The 21961-nt window shown below is 43.8% G+C and overlaps 2 protein-coding genes across 5 annotated transcripts; one reads left to right on the top strand and one right to left on the bottom strand.

Annotated features, from left to right (window-relative positions):
* Positions 1-254: 254 nt before the first annotated feature.
* marveld3 (MARVEL domain containing 3) lies at positions 255-3394 on the bottom strand. Its single transcript, XM_053866150.1, has 5 exons — positions 3319-3394; positions 3101-3175; positions 2683-2942; positions 1653-1744; positions 255-1021 (listed from the first exon to the last, which is right to left on the bottom strand). Exons 3-5 carry the CDS (start codon positions 2931-2933, stop codon positions 411-413), a joined length of 954 nt encoding a protein of 317 aa, XP_053722125.1. The 5' UTR covers positions 2934-2942; positions 3101-3175; positions 3319-3394; the 3' UTR covers positions 255-410.
* A 1251-nt stretch (positions 3395-4645) lies between these two features.
* Positions 4646-21692, top strand: usp10 (ubiquitin specific peptidase 10). 4 transcript variants are annotated; one of them, XM_053866003.1, is made up of 15 exons: positions 4646-4891; positions 9508-9576; positions 9649-9694; positions 9964-10023; positions 10927-12150; positions 13351-13442; positions 14598-14707; positions 14781-14839; positions 14905-15008; positions 15233-15332; positions 15974-16154; positions 17322-17487; positions 17604-17748; positions 18473-18538; positions 19496-21692. In XM_053866003.1, exons 1-15 carry the CDS (start codon positions 4871-4873, stop codon positions 19681-19683), a joined length of 2631 nt encoding a protein of 876 aa, XP_053721978.1. In that variant the 5' UTR covers positions 4646-4870; the 3' UTR covers positions 19684-21692. The 4 variants fall into 4 exon arrangements, with proteins under 4 accessions (XP_053721978.1, XP_053721977.1, XP_053721980.1 ...); XM_053866002.1 differs by having other exon boundaries at positions 10924-12150; XM_053866005.1 differs by lacking the exon at positions 9964-10023.
* Positions 21693-21961: the final 269 nt, after the last annotated feature.

Below are 21961 nucleotides of genomic sequence, written 5' to 3'. Positions count from 1 at the left end.
GATTCCAAATTAATGTTTGGCATTTGTAATCTGTTTGCTAGAAAAGGGCCTGTTGAACCAGGTGAGCCAGGGAATAACAAACCAGCGCAAAGCACTTGCAGGCCATGACCTTGAGTTTGACTATATTTGCATTTGTGTGTACTGAAATAATCTTGTCTAATGTGTGTTTTCATAGTGAAAAAAACAGTAATGGTAAGTTGTCTTTGTATATTTTAAGTGTGTTTATGGAACCTTAAAGAACCTTTAAGCTGTAAGAAGTTTATTGCAACACAGTAAAAAACGTAAACATGCAAGCAGGATTTAAAAAAAATTGTGTATAAAAGTTTGCAAAAATGCAACAAGAATATGTAAACACTCTTAAGTCAGTAAACTCTTCATAGTGACTACAAACATTTGTTCGAACTTGCCGCCTAAAGATGCTCCGCCTCGCCGCCCCTCTGCCGCTTCATCTCCCGCACAGACCTGAAAGCTCTGACGGCTAAAATGGCGCCGAAGATGAAGACGAAGACGCCGAGCGCTCCGAAAAGACCCCCCGCGATGTCAGCGCCGTGAACTTTGCACTCAAAGCCCTTGTGACCTTTGCTCTTGTACATCTGCTCCCTCTCCTGGCAAATGGGGTCGTTGTAGGTCTCCTGCAGTTTGATAAAGTAAAACGCCAGGGCCGGGATGTAGCCAAGGCCGATCAGGAAGTTCACCAGCGCTTCCCCCAGCAGCACCGGGGGGAAGCGGTACGGCACCCTGAAGACGCCCAGCGCCAGCATGGACAGGGCGTAGATCATCAGCAGTCCACCGCACGCCATGGCGAATACGTAGGGAGGACGCTTGAGCTGATGGAAGAGCCGGTCCAGCTCCTTCACACGCTCCGCATCCGCTCCAGAGAAGGACTGGGCTCCACCGTAGTAGTAATGGTAGAGTCCACCCAGGCTGGCCAGGTCACGGTAGCCGCCATTGTTGCTGTAGGGCACCCCGGCACAGATGACGATGAGAAGATTGACAAAGACCTCCATCACCTGGCAGAGACCTGCGGGGCACAAATCATTCACCCACTTTAGTGACTTGGTTTTCTCAACATCATGTTTAAACTAGGGGTGGGATTCCATTACAACAAATAATCTACTTAATTAGAGAATTTGTGATGAATTAATCTCAATTAATCGCAGTTTAATCATATAAGAATATTTGCCACAAGAAGCCACATTTTTCAATTTGAATGAATTTGGTATATTACTGAATCAAATGATGGACCTGTACATACATTTAAACAAAATATTGTTTATTTCTCCTCAGTTTGACAATAGCACAATAACTGATTTTAACTTTTGTTTGCTTTTGTTCAGGGATTCCTCCATGTTTGTTGTTGTTGTTATCATCCTAGCTGCCACGTGTCTTGTGCATCAGTGTGATCAGTGGACCAGGAACTCCTGCACTTACAAAGGTTCCCCGTTGTCTGGAGAGCAACCTGTTTTTAATTAAATTACATGAATTGTTTATGTAATTAATTAATCGTAACTTAACCACCACTAGTTTAAACCATGTGCCACTGGTGTGTTCTAGTAATTCCACACAACTTGTGGATCGGTCTGAGACCCCTGGTTCACATCTGTCAGGACAGAAAATGTGCTGCTGTGAAAAACATGAGATTAGTTCACAACCTCTGGTGGTCAGGACGTATCTCAGGTTGTAGAGGGCCTGTCTCCGTTCTGGTTCATAATATTCCCGCTCATAGGGGGGTGTCTCTCGTGACCTGAGGAGGAAAGGTAAAAAGAAAAATGGTCTCAATCCATGACAGTGTTTGCTGGTAACAAAGAGGTTTGTATTGGAAATAAGGAGGTGACAACTAATGGAGTGATGTGTGGCAGACAAGTAGCAGCTCGAGTGACAGGAAAGTGTTTTAGGGAGTCGTGAGACAACGGGTTGTCACAACCACAGGAAGCAGAATTGGGAGAGACAGAGTTGCAGGGTTTTCATAGGGCATGAAACAAGCCTAGGAGAGTGGACGTTCATGAAGAGAAGTTCAGGATTGCCAACACACAAAGAGGAGAGACTGCAGGGAAGAACGCTGGAGATGGAGGTGTCAGTTGAAGGTGATGCAGTAGCAACTCCTGGAAGGACAACATCAAGCAGAAACTTTATGTCTCTAACTTAACTTCATGAGCCAGACGGCTCTGTGGGACAAATGCAACCCATTACATGCAACAGTCTGGTCCTCGCAAGATCAAACAAACTCAGTTATATGAGTGAAATAGGATGAATATATATTTATCCTTGTGTATTCTTATAGTGCCCACCATATTTCCATATTTACGCTGTGATATGCTGTAACTGATTCTTTAGCCGAGGATAAGTTTATTCATGCAGAATAGTTTAAGATCAATACATTATTTCTTGACATTGTTCTTTTCCAAAAAGACTAAATGTACATTTATTATTTATTATTACAAGTTTTAATAGTGATTTAATGGCGACCAATTGTATTTAAATATTGTGAACATTCAGAGCAATAGTCAACTTTATGCACGTTATATTTGATACATTTTTGCAAAACCTTAAACCATCATGAACAGAACTAAGGTGCAAATTAACTGGAGGGTGCAGGCTCCTCTCCTCCTCTTCAGTCGAGATCACACTTGGGTCATAGAGAGTGTGTGTGTGTGTGTGTGTAAACAGTGAATGGGCTCTCACAGGCTGGAGGGTCCTCCACGGTCTTGCTCTCTGTGAGCAGGTGTCACCCCACGAGAGGCCTGTGTCATCTCCCTCTGTCTGTTGTGTTTGGGTCTTCTGTCATCGGCAGAACCTCGTCCGTCGTGGTCCCTGGGCCTGTGGTGTCGGTCTCTGCGCTCAGCGTGGTCCGTGTTGTGCGACGACAGGTGGTCTCTGCTCTTGTAGGCATCGTACACGTCACTCCTCTCATGGTGTCGCCCTCCATTAGCCATCACTGCTAACTAAAACATGTATGTCAACAGGAACACATGTTCACTAGGACTAGTGACCCACTTTAAACGTGGTGCAACAGCTTCAGAAACATAAGATTTCCTCCTGGAAAGCTAGCCGAGCTTTAAAGTCTGGTTTCACTGTGTTAAAAGCAGAAAACGAGACCCACCTTGTTCCTCGTGTTTACTTCCTGCTTAAGCAGCTCACCTGTTTCAGGCCACGCCCACGAGTCGCGGGACTGGGTCTTCACTCGGAAATATTTCCAAAATAATAGAAAAAATAATAATAACGAGGGAGAGAGAGACGCAATTATTGTTTATTCATTCTCTCGTCATTGAAATTAATTGCCGTCATGAACAAGCTGCGAGCAAATGATGCCAAACTTACTTATTCAGCGAACAGATTCATAATTTAATGCAAGGTCTTTAATGTCACGGATTTCATTGGTCAGTGATTTTGCTGCTGTCAGCGGGTTTTATCAACAATTTGCGACTCATGCTTCAACCCGGATGTATCACATGGTCACACTTCCGTCAAGCCCACTTTCCCAATCACTACAGCCCAGGGAACACTTCCGCAGAGTTACATTGGATTTCAAAATAAATGTTTTTTTAATTGCACATGGTGTTTTTTTTAATCTGATCAGTCCAATCATCCCATCAGTGTAGTACTATTTATTAATTGAGTTTAATTGAGTTTTCGTATAACAAAGTTGCTACAGAGTACACAGGAACAAACATTGTGTTTGGATCCTCCTTATTTCGATAAAATCAGATTCTTATTGCCATGGTCAGTGGGGGGTCCCACCAACTATGAAAGTGCTTAGAAATAAAGTGATGTTAATAAATAAAATACAATATAATAAAATAGCAAAGGGTGGTCACAAATTTAACAGTCTGATGGCTGAGGGGAAGAAGCTGCTCCTGGCTGAGGGGAAGAAGGGAGGTTCTGGTCGAGGACAATTCCTTTGGGATAACCTTGGTCAGAATGAGCATCAGTTATGGTATCACAGTAACACTACATGGAGAGAGTAGATGTGGAAACAGATGGAGAAAGATAAAAACATATGGAAATAAAGGAAGACATTCATGTTTGAAGGGATATGCAAAAAGTTGTTTGAAGACCGAAATGGCCCTTGTTGGCACCAAAACACCCAGGTCAGGTCAAGAATACTTGGCGAGGCACAATGTTTGCAGATGATCTGTGGTGATAGTTAACTGTGGTCGTATAGTTATATGGTTGTTTGGATGACCATGTTACCCACGAAGTCCTTAGTATTTATACAGGAATTATTGTTTGTCACATGGTTGATCAGGTGAATGGGACCTGCCCTTTGACTCTAAGGAAATTGCTTTGGAACATTGTGCCACAAAACAATAATGTTATTAATAATAATAACAGTAATAGCAATCATGAATAAACAAAAATAAAAAATGAATAGAAATAAACAATAATAATATAAGTAACTAATAAATCAACAAATCCATCAGTCTGATGTTGCAGAATGATTGAGAAAAACATTCTTAGATCATTTAGAGTCTCATATTACTGCTCATGTAAAAGGGTCCTGCTGTGCTCACACGAGCGACTTGTCAAAAAATAAATGCGATGAGACTGAGAAAAAAAAGGACGATTGCGTACACGGGGCCCTTTATTTTGAAGTGTTGCGTCAACAGCTACCCGGAAGCGCCTGCCGCCACAGTGTCGCCGTCGCGCTGCTCCTGCCAGCGAGGAAGATGCTCGATAGAAATGGCGCTGACGGCGTGAAGAGCTGATGCTTTGCTTGGATCCACATTCGCGTCTACAAGGACAACCGTAGTTCCACGACAATGGCGTTCAAGTGAGACATCGGTTCCGAGTGCCGATTCGGAGCAGCACCGCCTTCCCCGTGGGAGAGTTTTCACCCAGACTGCGAAGGAGAGCGAATCTCACCGGGAGCATGGCTTCGTCCTGCAACCAGGTAGCTAAGTGGCTAACGTTAGCCTCACAAACATCCCGTGCTACTTCATTCCCAACGCTTTACTCTGTTCACCTGGCAGTGGCATCGAGTAACGCGTCTCTATACGCTCGTTGTCTTGGTGTAGTTGTTGTCATAGCAGTTTCCCGGCCTCTCGCGTCGGGAAGAATCGGAAAAGTGCTTGATAATGCCTCACTAAGCCTCATTGAATTACCAGTAGCATAAGCTAACAGGCCCTCGACTCTTCATTCATATCACTAAGTTACGCTCGTGGCCGTTTTTTCGACTCAAATGACAGCCATGCTTATCAGTATAAGATGCCAGTGGAACATAAATTCAGAGGCAGGCGAACTGAAGTTGGACTTGACTAGTGTCACCCATTTATTGTGAAAGTATGGAGCCGCAGAAAAGTGCTGCGTGTGTGCGAGTGCATGGCCCACATGCTCAGGCCTCTGCCAGTCCCCGCACTGAACCTCAGCTGGTGCTCATGAACTTCTATTACTATGTCGATTTTAGGGCTTCACTACGATAAGTGGTGACAATGTGACTCCGGTTGTTGCGATTTTGCATCGAACCGTCGCGTCCTCGCGCAGCGTGTAGCTCGGTCGCTGGTATCTGTGGACCCCCGCACATAGCTAAATATCTTTAAATAACAATTATATTTACTTTTAAATTCAACTTTGGGAGTCAACCCCAGAGCTGCATTTCTCAGAGTCAGACGAGTCAGACGGTGAGAGCCAAGTTTCAGCCAAGTTCTCTCGTGTAGAAGAATGACTTGGTAAATACAGCATCTTCTTCGATACACAGTTGGTTACTGCAGTTTTCTGTTGAATGAGAAGCATAAACAAAGATGTTTGTGCCTTTAGATATTAAAGTAACACCAGTACTGTGCTATTTTAATTGCCTTCTTGGTTTTGATACGCTTCAAATCATCGCTTGGGGCAAGTTGCTTATTCAATGTGTACATTTATTAGTACTGTAGAAACTCATAAGGAATACTCATCTCAATGCCAGGATGCTGCTTAATGTGCCCCCAGGCCACGGTTACAGAATTACAGCAGGCAGTATGTTTCATATAGATCGTAACAAAAGTAGTGGGAGAAGTTATTCAATAAAAGTAGGATGTTTTATAATGTTAAAAGGAATACAGAAAAAAAGTTTAATTCTTTTATTTTTAAATTTTATTTTATTGGATCATTTATGATATTATATAGATAGTGGCACTGGAACATAACATTGTGCAATATCACTGTGAAAATATTGTGAGTTCATAATTTCGCATATTTTTCATTAAATGTCTCCTGATGGCACTGTTTCTCTACTAGTGACCTGTTCTAGGTATCACAACTGGGACCAGCCCCCGTAACCTCAGCATATGGTGGTCAACAGCCGAATCAATACATTTCAATCTAACAGTACTTTTTTGTATTAAAGCAAACATCACTATGTTTATTTAGTTGAAAGTGGCTCCACTTTCAGTCCGCTGTGGGCAGTATATATATAATTGAATTCAAGTAATGTGTTTGCTGAGATGTGCATTCATACACAAGTTTTAGTGATGACTACGGTGAGGAACCGTTAGGCAGCTTCGCTGCAGGCATCTCAAACAAGACCAACCAGTGATCATTATAAATTAGTCAAATATTTGCAATTTTATCCATCATCGTTTAAACATTAGTTGTTGTATTTCAACTTTTCATAATATCTTTCACTACCTGACTCTGTGGCATCATGAATCTGGATCAGAATGACAACTGAACTGAATTTGAATTGTAAGAAGGGAATAGTGCATCATTTCTTGTTATGGATTTATTAAAAAAAATATATATATAAAGAGACTCTTTATAAACATATTTAATGTATGGCGAGTTGGATTTCTTTTCCTCTGGGGGTAACTCAGGATACTTTTTAAAAATCCAATGTTTGGAATGGACTTGTCACATGATCATCTGGCATGACTGCATACATTAGTGGATGTACTGTAAGTGCTTCAGGTGCCAAACCTGCTTGGTCTGTCTGTATGGAGGACACATCTGGCATAATTTGCAGAGAAGGTGTTGCGGGAAGGGTTGGTGTTGTAATGTGCGATAACCAGGTGCGCCAAATACCAAGGTTTATTTCATGCATGACTGTGGAAATGCAGATCAGATCATGATGGCCTGTGGGTCTATGAAGAAAGGAGGCTGCCATTACTGCTGGATGATGTCATAGTGCTGTGCAACAGTTTGCTTCGAGGCAACACTGAGCCCGGTCTTAACTTCTATACAGTGTGTAATGTCTGAGCTCATAGAATTTTACACTGTCAACTAAGCATTCAATTATAGTACTTAAGTAGACTTATTTTGTATTCGCTGGCCTAGTCACAGCTTATTCATGATTGTAGCTACTGCTCTGCAGTCTGGTCTGTTCCTTTTCTAACCTGGTCAGTGTGTAGGGTCGATATTATCAGTATGTTAATGAAGATTGTAAATTATTCACGACATCATCATGACACAGGTGTGATGCCACCTTTTCGGTCACATCACAGTGACATTCATTATAGTGTTTGTAAGTATACAATTCAATCCACTTGCATTTATCTTTTCTTTCGTAGCTGCTGTAATAATCAAGTTTTAATATTTCCATCAACATTTTCTTAAAACTTAAACCTAAACTAGTCATGGCTCAGCATGACCATCATGACTGGTGTGAGTGTAATATTTACTTTCTCATCTTATCAATAGTTCTTATCTCTCTTATCAAAACGTCTTCTCTCCCTTCATGTTCACCGCCTAATGCTTAAACAGTGCTGTAAAACTTGTCCACATCAATGTGGGCCTCCACATGAACTGCTGGTTTTCTGTGTTCTGGTTCATAACTAGACTCTTAGTTTTGTTGGCCTGGTTCTTGATAGGTTTTAGATTGCTCATGCTAAATCGATATGTGTGCAATTATTGCCGTTTATACCAGTATATGTTTATTTTACAGGCAACAGAAATGTGCGTTGTTCATCGTTGTAGTCTTGCTGTCCTTCACTACTGGTGACTGGTGTGGTTACTATTGTTATGATGATGTCACCGGACAGGATCACTGCTTACCAAAGTCATTGAAATGTAGTCTGGCCGAATTTCTTCAGGCTCTGCCGTGTTTTCTAGCGCAGCCAAGGTGTCTGTTAACAGCCTGCGCATTCCAATTTGGGAGAACATGCAAATTACCTCTTGTTGTTTTCCAGTGTACAATACAGCGCCTCTTGAAAAGTTGAAGGCCTCTCATTAACTTTAACTACACCGTCAAGTTCTATGCGGAAAGTTTTCCCTTTGATGGACCGACCATGTCACCAGGGTTCCCCCTGTCAGTTTAGCAACCCCGACCTATCAAGAACTCTGCTAAAGCTCCAACAGTGCTGTGGTTTCTGAATCTGTAAACAGATGTGAGGAATTTGGTGGCCCAGACATTACATTGAAATTGTTGTCTTATTTGAAATTCCTGGACTGGCTTGCAGTATGCTTCCCTAAGAGTGACTTCCTGTTGGATTGAGCAGTCTTAGTGGGACCCTTGGCCTTCTCTGCGCTTGCTTTGATAAGTCACCTCTGCAAACTGGGAACATGCTCGGGTTGCATGCAGATCTTGGGCCAGTATCATCTGTCCGTCATTTTATTCTTATAACCTCCCAATATTACGAGCATCTGCAATGTTCATCTGCTGCTCATGGTGTCCCACTTGCCGACGAGCAACCAGAATAGCACGATGATCACAATGTCTGTAGATTTTTGTATTTAACGTCCACATTTGTTGGAAAGATTTCGTTGAATGAGCGGAACAAAGATTAATGTTGAGCTCTCAAGAGTTGTTAAGTTTTTGTGAGGTTGTAAACTGTATTAAAAACTTACAGATGGCTAATTTGTTATAATCCTCACTGCAAACTAACCTCAGGAAGCTTAGTGAGGTGCCCTGCACAAGCTGGCAGAAAGAAGCAAGGGCACATTCGTTCTGTTGTGATTGTATTAGCTGTCCTCTGGCTGCTGGATTACGACTGACTGTTGGTCACTCGTAGTGCAATTTCAACAATGTGGGCCCTCGTATGGGGGTTATTTGTGACCAGTTGCATATGCTTGAGTTGCATTTCCCTTTTTTTGTGGCTCCCTTTTCACCTCCCAATGTTGATCTCAATGTGGCCGCTGCATTCTTTACTCTTTGTTCACCTGTAGGATGTGACTTTAGAACAGAATATTAAATAACTGTAGGTCATGTAAAGGTCCATGTACATTTTGTTGGTTCCCATTTTGTTTCTGACACAACTGCCCCCATATACCGTATATATAAAGTCAGGGATCCACGCCGTCTTAGTTTGTCTTAGTCCATCAGTTTTGTTGGGCCTTTTCACTGCCTCTCAGACCAGTACGTTGACTCAAAAAGCCGCTGCCTGAAAGTTAATCTGAACTTCACGTGGTTTATATATAATCCTGCATGACTCATCACTTTTGTTGTTGATTTACTCGCTCTCAGTCAGTCTGATGTCCTTCTGAACTTTAAAGAAAACCCTTTGACCTACATGTTATTGAGCTCCAGTAATGATGTTGCAGAAAAGTTTTTGAAAATGTTCTTCATGTTTTGTAACCCTTGTTTGTGTTATTTCACAGTACATCTTTGGAGAATTCAGCGCTGATGAGATCAATCAGTTCTTTGTTTCTCCTCGATGTTACGTTGAGGTGAGACACTGGATTTTAATGAACACCCTTCCCATTATGGTCTGTATAACGCATCCTTTCTCGCCTCTACAGTTGCCTCCGTTCAATGACAAAGTCGCATGTGTCAGTCAATCCTCTGGTAAGTAGAAAGTGTGTATATATAGACACATTTCTCTCTCCAAGCCGCTCTTCATATTGTTGTAGAGCAACAAACGGTTGAAATTTGTGACAGTCTGGCCAAAATCAGCCCCAGCAAATGTCAACAAATATTTGTGTAACTGCCAAAGATTTTGTTCTCAAATTGGTCTGTGTTAAGCGTATTCCAAGTCGACATGACAGTAGAAGACTGAACGGCCACCGTTTATGCACCTAACTTTTGCCTTACTATGATTTGTATTGATTATTTAGGATGTTACTGCACTCCTGCTGTGCCTTATATTATGGAGTCAAATGGACTGCAGGTTTGCGGTGAGTTGATGAGTCTCGCACCCCGTGTCACGACTCACTATTGTATGTTTGCTGTCAAGCTGAAAATCCAGGTTTCCAAACTGGTGGCTTTCTAATTCTTGTGCCTGAATTCTTTCTCTTTAGAGCTTTGCATGCTCAAAATACTGATGAATCTTGCATATCACGCATTTTCACCACTGCAAGGAAGCAGGCTGAATTTCAGTTAACGGTGTCAAAGAGGATTTAACTATTGCTGTTTAACTCAGGGCATAGAGGGTATTTGCTGTATTCGTTTTTGCTCACTAAATCGCTCACACTAGTAGAAACTTGGCTTGTTAACCTAAAAGAGTGGGATTCATTTACCAGCTAAGTCTTAGATGCAGTGAAGATTGTATTCTTGTTTTCCATTTACTAATGTATCCTGTTTCCCTTGTTTGTCTCATGCCTGCATCAAATGTGCTGTGACACACTGAAACTAATCTGGCTGGTCTTTTACATTGTTCCTTTTCCCTTTGATCTTCTGGAAATTTGAATGAATGATTGAATTTAAAATGCTATATCAAGAATACTGTCAGTTGTTTCTGGATTTAAAGGAGTGACAACACAATTTTCTACCATATAATTTTGTAATTACATTGACTGGAGAACAGCATTGACATTTGACATTTCACATCTAAATTATGTGAATTTGGTGCTTGCCCTAGCATAACTGAGTTATTTCTATGTTTTCCTTTCGATGGTTGTGTATAGCCTTGATCATAATAGTTGTTAGAAAATGAATGTGCTGCGTCACTGAAGCCGAGTGGTGTGCATATAATGAAAATGTCTGCACACATTTCGTAAATGCTTAAGTGCGAAGGGCATGTAAAGAAAAATGGTATTTGCAAAAGTCTAATTTGCATGCTGTTCTTTCGTCCACAGCAGAGGACTACCAACACATTGAGTTTGGCGTTGATGAGGTTATTGAGTCCAAATCTGGGGGACTAAATGATCCCTTCTTCAAGGTGTCAAGCACCCTGAACCCTCAGGCTCCCGAGTTCATCCTGGGCTGTCAGCCAGGACAGAAACCACAGCAGACTACATCTCCACGGCCTGATGTTCCAGATGGAACTCTGTTCAACGCCATGGACGGACCTGACTCTGGGGTCTTGGGCTTGGACAATCATCAGGCCTGCTCAGACATGGACGGTCCGGGCGGTTTAGGACAACGCGAAAGAAAGAAAAAGAAAAAACGACCACCTGGCTATTACAATTACTTGGACCCCTCCACTTGCACCAACAGTACTGTTGTAGCAGATGGGGTGCAGATGACGACTCTAGTGAATGGACATGCGCTTGGTCCCACACATCACAATGCTGAAGACGTGGACATGAAAATACTATCAGGCCCTGAACTTTGTGCTTCTGGTTTTCCCTCTCCTGCCATAGCCGCAGCCTCGGAAACCGCTTTTGTTCCCGCACCCACTGCCATTCAGAGGACTTGTGATAGCCCTGATGACTCTTCCTTGTGCTTTACCAGTGGAGCGCCCTCTTTATCAGATGGCAATAATGTATCTTCCTCATCCTCCTCCTCATCTTCTCAAAGCAGAGGGATGGCAGAGGAACCAAGGACTGCAGAAAAGCAGCCAGATAATTTGGCTCCACAGAGTTTTGAACTTTTAGACGCACCACATAGTCTCCGATCCTGTTCTCCCCTTCCTCCTTCAGCTGCTCTGACCTCTCCCTATGTCTCCTCCTCCTCCTCCTCCGTCATGGCCACTGAACCCGATGTGGCTGACAGCGGGGTGGCAAACGGACTCACAGAGTCCAATACTGCAGACAGTGCAGACGGACAGAGAGAAGACTCTGAGAATGTGGAGCAGGCTCAGCAGGTCTCCCCAGACTCCACCTGCCAGCCAGTGGTGTCAGAACAGACCCATTTACCCATGATTCCAGCTGCTGCTACTGCCAACCCCCCTAAATCCTGGGCGAGCCTGTTCCACAACTCAAAACCTTTGCCTGGAGGCCCTCAGGCCGTTGTGGAGGTGAAGAATGTAGTGGAGGTGGTGACACCCACTGTTACACTGCCAGACCAGCCTGAGAAAGTTGTAGAAGTCAAAGGCAGCCCTGTCCATGTATCTGAAGACCCCATGGCCCCCAAACTTGCAGGTATCAACAAGCTTTGAATCATTTAACTATTATTTTCACCAATACTTACAATTATTTATCCACCTTGTCTGTGTTTCCTATTACTACTGAATACGAGGACAGCCGTTGAAAAGATGTGGGGTTAGATTTAATCTCGTGCAGAGATGTTTAATCTTTTATATGTCGGATTGAACACAAGGTGGTGCTGTTGTATACAAAATGTCTTTCTGCTGCAAAGTCATTCCACTTCAGTCAAATCCTCTCTGAAGCAGTTTGGAAGGACACACTTATGAACTCGTCTCACTGTGGTTCGTTTTTGGAGTGTATCATTTTACGCGCCTGACAGTTGAGTGAGGGTTTCTTTTCCTAAATATCTGTTTTAAAGGCACTGCAGAATATTAATGGCATAACAATGGATTACACTTTCTCCTTAAATTCTTTGGATGGAGAAGTTGTGAACTTTGCACTGTTATATGATGTATTTTCTCACCTGATAATGGAAGTGGGCCACAGCAGTTTGGTAAGAGAACCTTCAGACTCTCTAGAACAAAGATCTGGCGAGTGCTGTTGTCCCACTCTAGACAATACGTATTTTTAGAATACCACGAACGTGTTAAGTCGCATGAAAAGTGATGCCAAGCTCAGAAACAAGTTAATTGGATTAGTGAGTAGCCGCAGCCATGTTTGCGCAGCATCACTCGCAACGTCGACGTCTTCTGCCAGGAGCTGAAAAGCTTTTGTCACTTCTGCTCTAAACAAAAGACACACCTTGCTGACTGTATGGATGAATCAGCCATTGTCTTTTTTTATGATTTTAACTTCCTGTGGATTTTTTGTGTTTAACCAACACAAGAATAGATAGTAAGAGAGAGTTGTTTTGAATATGTGCTTGAATGGGGGTCAACAGGAGGATATTATATCTTCCTTTCACACTGCCATTGTTGAGTGTTTTCTCTTTTAAAAAATGGATTCATCCACGTTACCATGGGAGCTGTGTATCTTTCTGGCAGTCACCCTTCCTAGGCGTGGTACACCAAGTCCTGGTTCCGATTAACCTGGTCTCTTGAGTTTCAGTCACAAGAGCTGCTGGTTTGGAACCAGGGACATTTTTCCTCTTTGCTTCCACAAATATGTATAAATGAGTGTAACTCAATATTTGCTGATGCTTTGAAATTTCTTTTGCTCGTGTGTTCAAGAGTGTTTCTTTGTTTGAATCCCCAGAACTAATTGAGAATGTGAAGTTGATACATAAACCAGTGTCTTTGCAGCCAAGAGGACTTATCAACAAGGGAAACTGGTGCTACATCAACGCTGTATCCTTTTTACATGCCGAACGTAAACCGCTCTCTGCTGACGGTCAGACCCATCACGTGCTTTTATGGCGCTGGCCCAGATTAGGACCACCTTTTTAATGTAGAGGCCCTAGGCCAGGGGCGTGAAACTGAATCCCAAAAGGTCCATGTGGGTGCAGGCTTTTGTTCCAACCCTGCATCACGTAGAGGTTCACCAAGCAGGTGTCAGCTGAAACAGCATCAGACACCTGATTGGTAGTAGTGCGCATTCCTGACTAGTTGGACTTTTGGGATTCAGTTTAAAATCTGTTTTGGGTTGTTGCTCTGAAACAAGCCAACCCTTGTTATGTGATGCCTTCAGTTCACATTGGTATTTGCCAGATTTTTCTTCACATTTGTGAATGAATTAGGGTCACAACTGTTTCTCAGATGTTTCTATCAACCTTTGCTCTGTGACAAGATCTGATAGTACAAATACTGTGTTTAACTTGCAAGAGGGGTGAATGGTAAATATGTGTAAACGTGTAAATATAACTATAAGTGATGGGTAGATCATGGCAAATATTTTCCCAACGCACTTTAGTCATGATGAGCGTTGAATATCTATTGCTGTTCTTCATTCGTCCTATGTCTCTTGTGTGATTAGAAAATATTCACTCTCTAACTGATCATGTTTTCAGACGTGTAAACCGAGTCCCAGCTCAATGTTCATGAGGCAGATTAACCAAATTATAACAATTTTATTGTTTGCCAAAGGAAGGTGCTTGGATCTTGGTATCAGACGTGACTTATTGCAGGTTGAAAAACATTCCAAGGTTGTTTTTATTATTTATTTTTTTCATTTAGTTTTGCAAAAAATTTCTGTAAATCTATAATATTTATAGATCTACCAAACAATTGGCAGCATTGAAAAGAAATCAAATAAAAATACAACAAATACTTGTTAATGTGAGTTGTATCAACACACCACATAATGCTCTCATGGGTCAACAGCCTCTGTTGTGTTCTAGAAAGCGTAAATAAGTTCCCAAACGGCAGGATTCTGAGCTTTTCTTTCACAGCTATTTATTTTGTTTATTGACAGGATCATTTGGCCCTCAGCACTTGTCTAGGACTATATTTGAAAAGAGATAAAAAGCGTTTCAGTGTTTGCTTTCCTTGACTCCATGTGCCCAGACCCTACAGGCCCTGATTGCATGTCCCCCCATGTACCACCTGATGAAGTCCATTCCCGTGCACAGTGAGAGCCAGAGGCCGTGCACCTCCACGCCCATGATAGACAACTTGTGAGTAGCCGTCTAAACTGGACAACTGAGGCTTATGCGGAGTACGTGTTGACAGGTGTTCTGTTTCTGCTAGTGTTCGACTGGTCAATGAGTTCAGCAGCATGCCGGGCCCAGCCAAACCCAAACAGCAAGGTAGGCAACAACAAAGTGCCTGGACATTCTGAATCATCGTGCTGAGATGGTGAATCATCCCACAGCTGCCGGTGACAAAGTCATTAAAGACATTCGGACTGGCGTGCCGTTCGAGCCGACCTACATCTATAGACTTCTAACTCTCATCAAATCCAGTCTGTCTGAGAAGGTGAGTCACCGTGGCTGTTCAGTCGTCCAGTCCCAGTAATGCTTTTTGAGTCGTGTTCCCTGGAACAAACAGTTTGTTTCATGAATGTTGGACACTTGTTGATTTAAGGGTGCAAATGAGCTGAAGTTTTTAGTTTTAAATGTGGATGGAAGATGACTGACCGCTGGTGTGTACACGACTATCGTTTGCAGCGTTTTAATGGGCTCTATTTTCTCTGCTGCCAGGGTCGACAGGAGGATGCGGAGGAGTATCTGGGCTTCACTCTTAACGGACTGCACGAGGAAATGCTGGCTTTGAAAAAGCTAATCTCACCTCAGGAAGACAGTGAGCGCGTTTTCTGCTGACCTACCTCGTTTTATGCTTCTCAAAGTTTTTTTTTTGAATGTCAGAAACAAAAATACTAATCTAAATGGTACTTGTTTTCCATGATGATGAACCAACATGGGCTACTCTCGGACTCATCTGAGCCGCTGTACAACTGAAACTTCTACTTCAAGTTCACAAATATCAGGCTCTTCTGGATATGATGATCAGGCTAGAGTTTAATTCGAAATAGTAATACGTCCACTGAAACGTCCAACATCACACTGAGGCTATTTACAGGCGCAATAAAGTCAGAAGAGAGTTTCACTTTGGCAACTTGATGTTTATTTCTACACCGTCTTCACAGACAAAAAACACTTCTGTTCCGTGTCAATGCTCAAAACAAAGACATTTTCCAAGATGAACTTTTTGTCCACAAACACTACCCGAACCAGTACAAATAGTACAAAGTATATTTATAAACCAACAGTGACATCTGTTGGTACAAACCTGCACATACACTTGTTTTGTGTGAACCATGACCTAAAAAAGGTTTAGGTTCTTTGTCTCACATGAGGATACAAACTTGTGCTCTCCTCTCTTTTCTGCATGAACCGGCACCATTCCAATCTTAACATTTGTCTTGGTCTTGTTTTTATCAGAGCCTCCTACATTGAATGGACCAAAGTCACAATCTTGCTTAGAAGATGATGCTGCTGCTGAGGAAGAGGAGGGAAGCGAGGACGAGTGGGAGCAAGTCGGCCCCAGGAACAAGACTTCCATCACTCGCCAAGCTGACTTTGTCCGCACACCAATCACCGACATATTTGGTGGACACATCAGGTACACTTGACTGTTGAGTGTTGTGTTCGCTGTGGCATCGTAAATCTGAGTAACAGGAGTTGACTTGTGGCTACAGCAGTCCTTCAGAGTAATAGTCACTGTGAGGTTCTGAGGTTACGACTCTGAGGATCTCGACGTTATTCACTTTGATACAAATGGGAACTTCTGTGGCTTAGACCTCCCAAAAATGAAGTGCTGTTGGAGGTTCTGGTTTGGCCCAGTCCAGCTTGTATCGGTTACAGGATTATTTTCTCATTGTCTTTTGCAGCCAAAAACACATTTGTTTTCTTCTCCAGTCATAGTTGCATGGTGATTCCTTAATGTGTCAAGTGCTTTTGTCGACTCTGCTCTGTACATCCACGTTACCATGGGAACTGCTTGTCTGAGTGGCAGCTTCCCTTCCTAGCCGTGGTAAAACATTCTCTTGTTCTAATTCATATAGTCTCTTGTGCGACTGTCGCGAGAGCTGCTGGGTTAGAAGAAGAAACAGGAAAATATGACTCATGTCAACTGTCAGTCGTCAAACTGAAAGCGTTGTCAGTTTTTTATGAGCCAAATGTTGAACTTGTCGTACACAAACTTGATTCTGCTTCTTGTGACATTGACTGGAGTTTAATGTCCTGTATGGCGGATATCGGGAGCTCCGATACTGTGGCGGTATTTGGCTCATGATAATGATCTGCCTGATATATTGCAAGAGATTTCATCAACGATTTATCACGATATACTGTATGTGACTGAAGTAACAGTGATGCGCTTTATAGTCTAGATAGCAGCCGCTAGACTTTAAAACATCTCCTTCATGTTTCCTTCTCAAACTTGCGACGATCGCCAGGAGCAGTGCTGATGTTGATCATGTGAGGGCAGAAAACGCGGAAGCTGGAGCAGGTTCATGTGGCTACCGGCTGATGTATTTCAGGATGGAGCGTGACTAGGGGGCGTCTATGAAAACATAAGAATCCGAGCAAACGCACAAACTGGGATACGGTTGTGAATGGGAAATACGGATTTTAAATCTGAACAACTAAAAATGCTAGGTAATCCACTGCGTGTAAAAATATTGATATTTTCCATCTGCATGTTGATTATTTATTGCGACAGAGAGCGCACCATATATTACAATATTGATTTTTATTTTTAACTTGGTGTTGTGTTTTGGTCTCCCAGGTCGGTGGTGTACCAACAGAACTCAAAGGAGTCGGCCACGCTCCAGCCATTCTTCACCCTGCAGCTGGACATCCAGTCGGAGAAGATTCGCACAGTCCAGGAGGCGCTGGAAACCCTGGTGGCACGAGAGTCAGTCCAGGGCTACACCACCAAATCCAAGCAAGAGGTTTGTCTCTCTTGTTTGTGCCTTCACAAAAGCTTTCAGTCTTTGAACCCACCTCCTTCTGCTTTTCTCCTGACATGAATACTTCAGCTGTCTAAGTGCCGTGCCTTCTGTTGCAGATCGAGATCAGCCGGAGGGTGACTCTGGAGGAACTCCCTCCAGTGCTTGTGCTCCATCTCAAGAGATTTGTCTTTGAAAAGACGGGAGGCTGTCAGAAACTGACCAAGAACATCGACTACCCTGTTGACCTGGAAATAAGCAAAGGTACCTGGTGTCTCCGGCTGTTTTCAGGAGCAGCACGTCTGGTCTCGGCTGCAGCCTGTCGTCTCTGTTGTGAGAGGTGAAATCAGAGGAGCAGCTGTCACATGGTATTTGTGGTGACGTTTACACGGTGATGGAAACCATAGACTGGATCAGAGAACTTTTCATCGGCTCCAAAATGGGAGCCTTAGGTGACAGCACCTGCTGTGTGTAGAGACTTGGAATGAAAACATCTGTCTGATGTTGAGACGTGCACCGGCACCCCACTCACTCAAGGGCAGGAGTGAGACCTGCCATGATGGATGGTTCAGAGACCGCAGCGGTCACACGAAGACAGGAAGCAGAGTTAGAAGTGGCAGAGCGAAAGATCCTTAGGTTCTCATTGGGAGGAGTTAGGAAGGACAAGATCTGACACGAGTGGGTCAGAGCTGCTGCTCATGTAGAGATGTTTGGAGAAGAGATGAGAGTGGGAACATGCTGGGCAGAGAATGGAGCAGATGGAAGGACAAAAACTGGCGTGTTGTGATTCAGCAGTGCAAGGTTTTGTTTTCACGAGCAAAAATGTTGGGTCGTCTTGTGTTCAGGTCATTTTGCCCTGATGTTTTCATTCAGAGGTCTCCTTGCTCTCATGTGGTTTCCAAAAGTACAAGTCATGAAGCTACGTTGTATTTTTATTTGAAGCAGGTCTTGCTGCACCCTGTTCTCATTTCCTCTCTTTTTCTTGTAGATCTCTTGTCGTCTGGAGTGCGGAGCAAAGTCGTGAAAGGCCAAAGAACTTACAGGCTCTTTGCAGGTTTGTATTTCACAACACTGTCACGTGTAACTTCTGCCCGACACGCTCGCTCTCAGTTGTCCTTACGGTCGCGTGCAGCCTCTGCTTTAGAGAGACAGAACCACTGACTCCATTGTTGGCGTCACCTCACTGACGCCCTGTCATTTTAGAACTGTTGCTATAGGTGTGAGTGACGACGTGGATGTCTTGTTCTGGGCTGGTCTGGATCATAGTGATGCAGTTCAGTTCACAAACAGAAGGATAACGGAAAATAACAGCGTGAAGAGATAACTTAGTATGTGGCCTCCCTCACGTGACGTTGGAGTCCACCCCGCCATCTGTTGGTGGTGTTGTGTCATGGCAGCTCATTGCTCCTCTTTTTCCTTTCATTTTTCAGATTAAGTCATTTCTCATCCTTAACACTAGCACTTGGTTCTCAGTGCCCTCCATTATGAAGCGCACTCCGACAACTCTGTTGTCACAGAGACGTGATTGACGTCCCTAAGAATTGGGACAGTGCTTCATGACGTTGCGCTTTAGTTACATCACGCGCTAAAGACTTGGCTGCTGTGGTGTGTTATGTTTCCTGTATATCGAGTGTTGGGGACGTTTTGGAAACGCCTCCTCCAGCGTCTGTTAGAAGTGTGTTGAGGTTAGCGTGAGCCTGAACGCTCGCTAACTGTTGTTTGTAAAGAAGAAATAACACACTCATTAATGTTGTATTGTTAATTTTGTTGGACATGGTCGACCCATGTGACATGAGGAGAAAGTACACTTGCTTTCAAGTCAGCTCCGGAGCCCCCTGGGTTTGAAGGGATCACTTCAAGTGCCCTCGGTCTCTGGAGTATTGGGACACATCACACATGAATGAGAGTTGAGACAGGCCCTCAAAATACAACAGTGTTATTCCTGCTCACTAGGCCACTTGAGTAAAGTCAGTTTGTTTCTTGAGTCTGAATCATTTTGTCTCCCCGACAGTCGTGTATCACCATGGAAACAGCGCCACCGGCGGCCACTACACCACAGACGTCTTCCACATTGGTCTGAACGGATGGCTGCGCATCGACGACCAGGCGGTGAAGATCATCAGCCAGTTCAATGTGGTGAAGCAGACGGCAGAGCGCACGGCGTACCTGCTCTACTACCGCCGCATGGACCTGCTGTAGGAGAGGCACACGTTGCACATGCCAGGAGGCCCTGCATCCACCCGCCGCCTACATCCATGTTCCGATTGCGCGCAGTTACATGCACACGCCACACAAACACACATCCCACATCAGAACGGGAACACTGCCCAACTTCTCTTGCAAGATCCTCCTCCCTCCTGCTTCTCGGAGAACCAGCCTTTTCAGCATCTTTGTCTTCGACTCGTGCGGAGGGAGAAGAAAGTCCGAGGTCTTCACGCGACTGCTCTCCTCTCTGCCCACCACTGCTGTTTTATTTCGTTCGAGTTGCAAGGAACGTCTTTCAGACTGGAACAGTTGCAGGCTCCACTTCGACCTCCACCCGTGCAGCTTTGCTTTTACCGGACGAGAACTATCCACCACGTACGCGTGGACGTTTCGAGGAAACATCAGTGTTTGCCTTTCAGCAAGGAGAACTGTCGGCCTCCTGAATTTACACCAGTGCATCTGCGAGGTCCAGCACCAGCATTACCACAAGTCTCCACATGGTTCTGTGTCACCGACTTCCCTTCTTCCATTTGCTTTCTTTTATGACGCTTTTAACGGAGGTACAGCCCGAGCAATCAAATGGGGAATATTTTTGGTGGTACACTGATGAAGCACCTCCTTTCTAAGATGGTCACGGTTCCTGGGTTAGACTTACAGAGAATCTACAAATCTTTTATGCGCTTTAGAATTTAACAATATGAGCTTTTGTGCACAAAGCTGAAAGTGATGCAACAGGCAGATGCATATTCACTAATATTTAGAGTAAAATGTAAAAAAAAAAAAAAAGATGGAAAAAAAAGATGAGAATTTAATTTAGCTGACTGAAAACCTGTTTGAGTCCTTGAGGACTGCGCTAGTTTTTAGACTCAGTTTTTGCACTGGAGAGATGGCAACCAATCGCAACGGATTCCACTGCGAAGCTGTTTACGTTTCCTCCTTGGTTGCGATCGTCCACGTGTCTGAGGTTCCCCCCGTGTCTGGGCGGCTCAACGGTGATGCCCATGTGACCCCGCTCAGCCCAAAGGTGGGGCGGCCTTAGATTCTGCGTTTTCCACTGTGTGTGGAAGCAACAGCCAGTCTGTTGTCTGAGGTGTGGAGGGGTTTTGCCCGACACCTCAGAGCACTATATTTACCCACAGGCCTTGTCGTTGAGTGGCCCACTCCGGGCGGAGGCTCTGGACATGTGCACAAGAGGAAATAGTTTGCTTTTGTTGAAGATAAGTTTGGATCCTTCACTGATTGTGTTGATTTTTTTTTTCTTTTTTTTCTTTTAGTTGTTTTCTCTTTTGTCATTTGATCGTTGATTTGACATCCCCATGCTCCTCTCTGAAGCACGCTTGCATTTGAGTTGGTGTTTGGAAAGATATCACAGAGGCTAAAGCACAGCGCTGAATAAAAACAAATGATCTTGTCCTTTTGCTTGATATTTATTTTGTCACTGTCTCTCAAACGCCTGGCCCTCGACATTCCGACAAAGTATTGGTACTGAGGACTAAACCCGCGTGTCTTTTCTCACAAATTCAACATTGGAATGAGTCCGAAATGTGGTGTGTGCCTCTTCAAAGATTTATTTAAACCGATTTAGTTTGTTTCCTTCATATTTCTCATTAAAAGTTTGGCTTTCAGGATAAAAGGAGCGAGCATTCTCGGCTGTAGTTCAACTTTGGTCATGTGACCACCTCCACACAGGGAATGTCCACATGCTCGGCGCGCTGCTGGCTCTGTAATGCGCACAAGTTGTGTCATTTCCTGCTCCTGTGAAGGAGGTCAGGACGGCCAAACCTTCCACTTCACATCGTGACCTTTCTCCTGTACCATTGCTGGTGGGCGCTCCAGAAATCTTCTCTCACCAAAACTGTCTGCTGCTGCTGCCGGGGATTGTAGGGATGTTGACCGAAATGAAAACCCTGTCTTTTAATTTGAAGCCGCCAGCGTTCTAAAGCGTTCTTTTGTTTATTGTTCAAATAAAGAATTGTGCAAAATCTGTTTGCTAATGAACCGAAGTCTGACAAGACTGTGTGGCTCTTATTTCACGGCTGCTGACTCGGCATGTTCGCCTGGCCTTCAAAGCGGCGTGGACAATAAACCAAGAAGAGAGAAAAAAAAAACGTGTTGGTTTACCACGCGACACTAATTGGACGTCCTCGGGGTGGACGCATGCCGTGCTTTGTGTTGAGCGGTGCTGTGGTCTCTGGTGCACTTGGCTGCCGTCGCTGGGTTGCGGCCGCTTCTGCTCTCCATTAAAACGGAGGCAGTTTTAAAATCTGCCTGC

This window comes from Synchiropus splendidus, chromosome 5 (assembly GCF_027744825.2).
Source record: "Synchiropus splendidus isolate RoL2022-P1 chromosome 5, RoL_Sspl_1.0, whole genome shotgun sequence".
Lineage (NCBI taxonomy): Eukaryota > Metazoa > Chordata > Actinopteri > Syngnathiformes > Callionymidae > Synchiropus > Synchiropus splendidus.
This window is presented reverse-complemented; position numbering and strand designations above follow the sequence as displayed.

Bases quoted from the DNA above. Each gene is read 5' to 3' on its own strand.
- marveld3 (XM_053866150.1), bottom strand. From the start codon at position 2,933: ATGGCTAATGGAGGGCGACACCATGAGAGGAGTGACGTGTACGATGCC. The intron at 1,745-2,682 runs GTGAGAGCCCAT...TTTCCTCCTCAG, and splicing joins CGTGGAGGACCCTCCAGCCT to GTCACGAGAGACACCCCCCT. The intron at 1,022-1,652 runs GTTGTGAACTAA...TGTGCCCCGCAG, and splicing joins ATACGTCCTGACCACCAGAG to GTCTCTGCCAGGTGATGGAG.
- usp10 (XM_053866002.1), top strand. From the start codon at position 4,871: ATGGCTTCGTCCTGCAACCAG. The intron at 13,443-14,597 runs GTATCCTTTTTA...CCATGTGCCCAG, and splicing joins ACTGGTGCTACATCAACGCT to ACCCTACAGGCCCTGATTGC. The intron at 16,155-17,321 runs GTACACTTGACT...TTGGTCTCCCAG, and splicing joins ATATTTGGTGGACACATCAG to GTCGGTGGTGTACCAACAGA.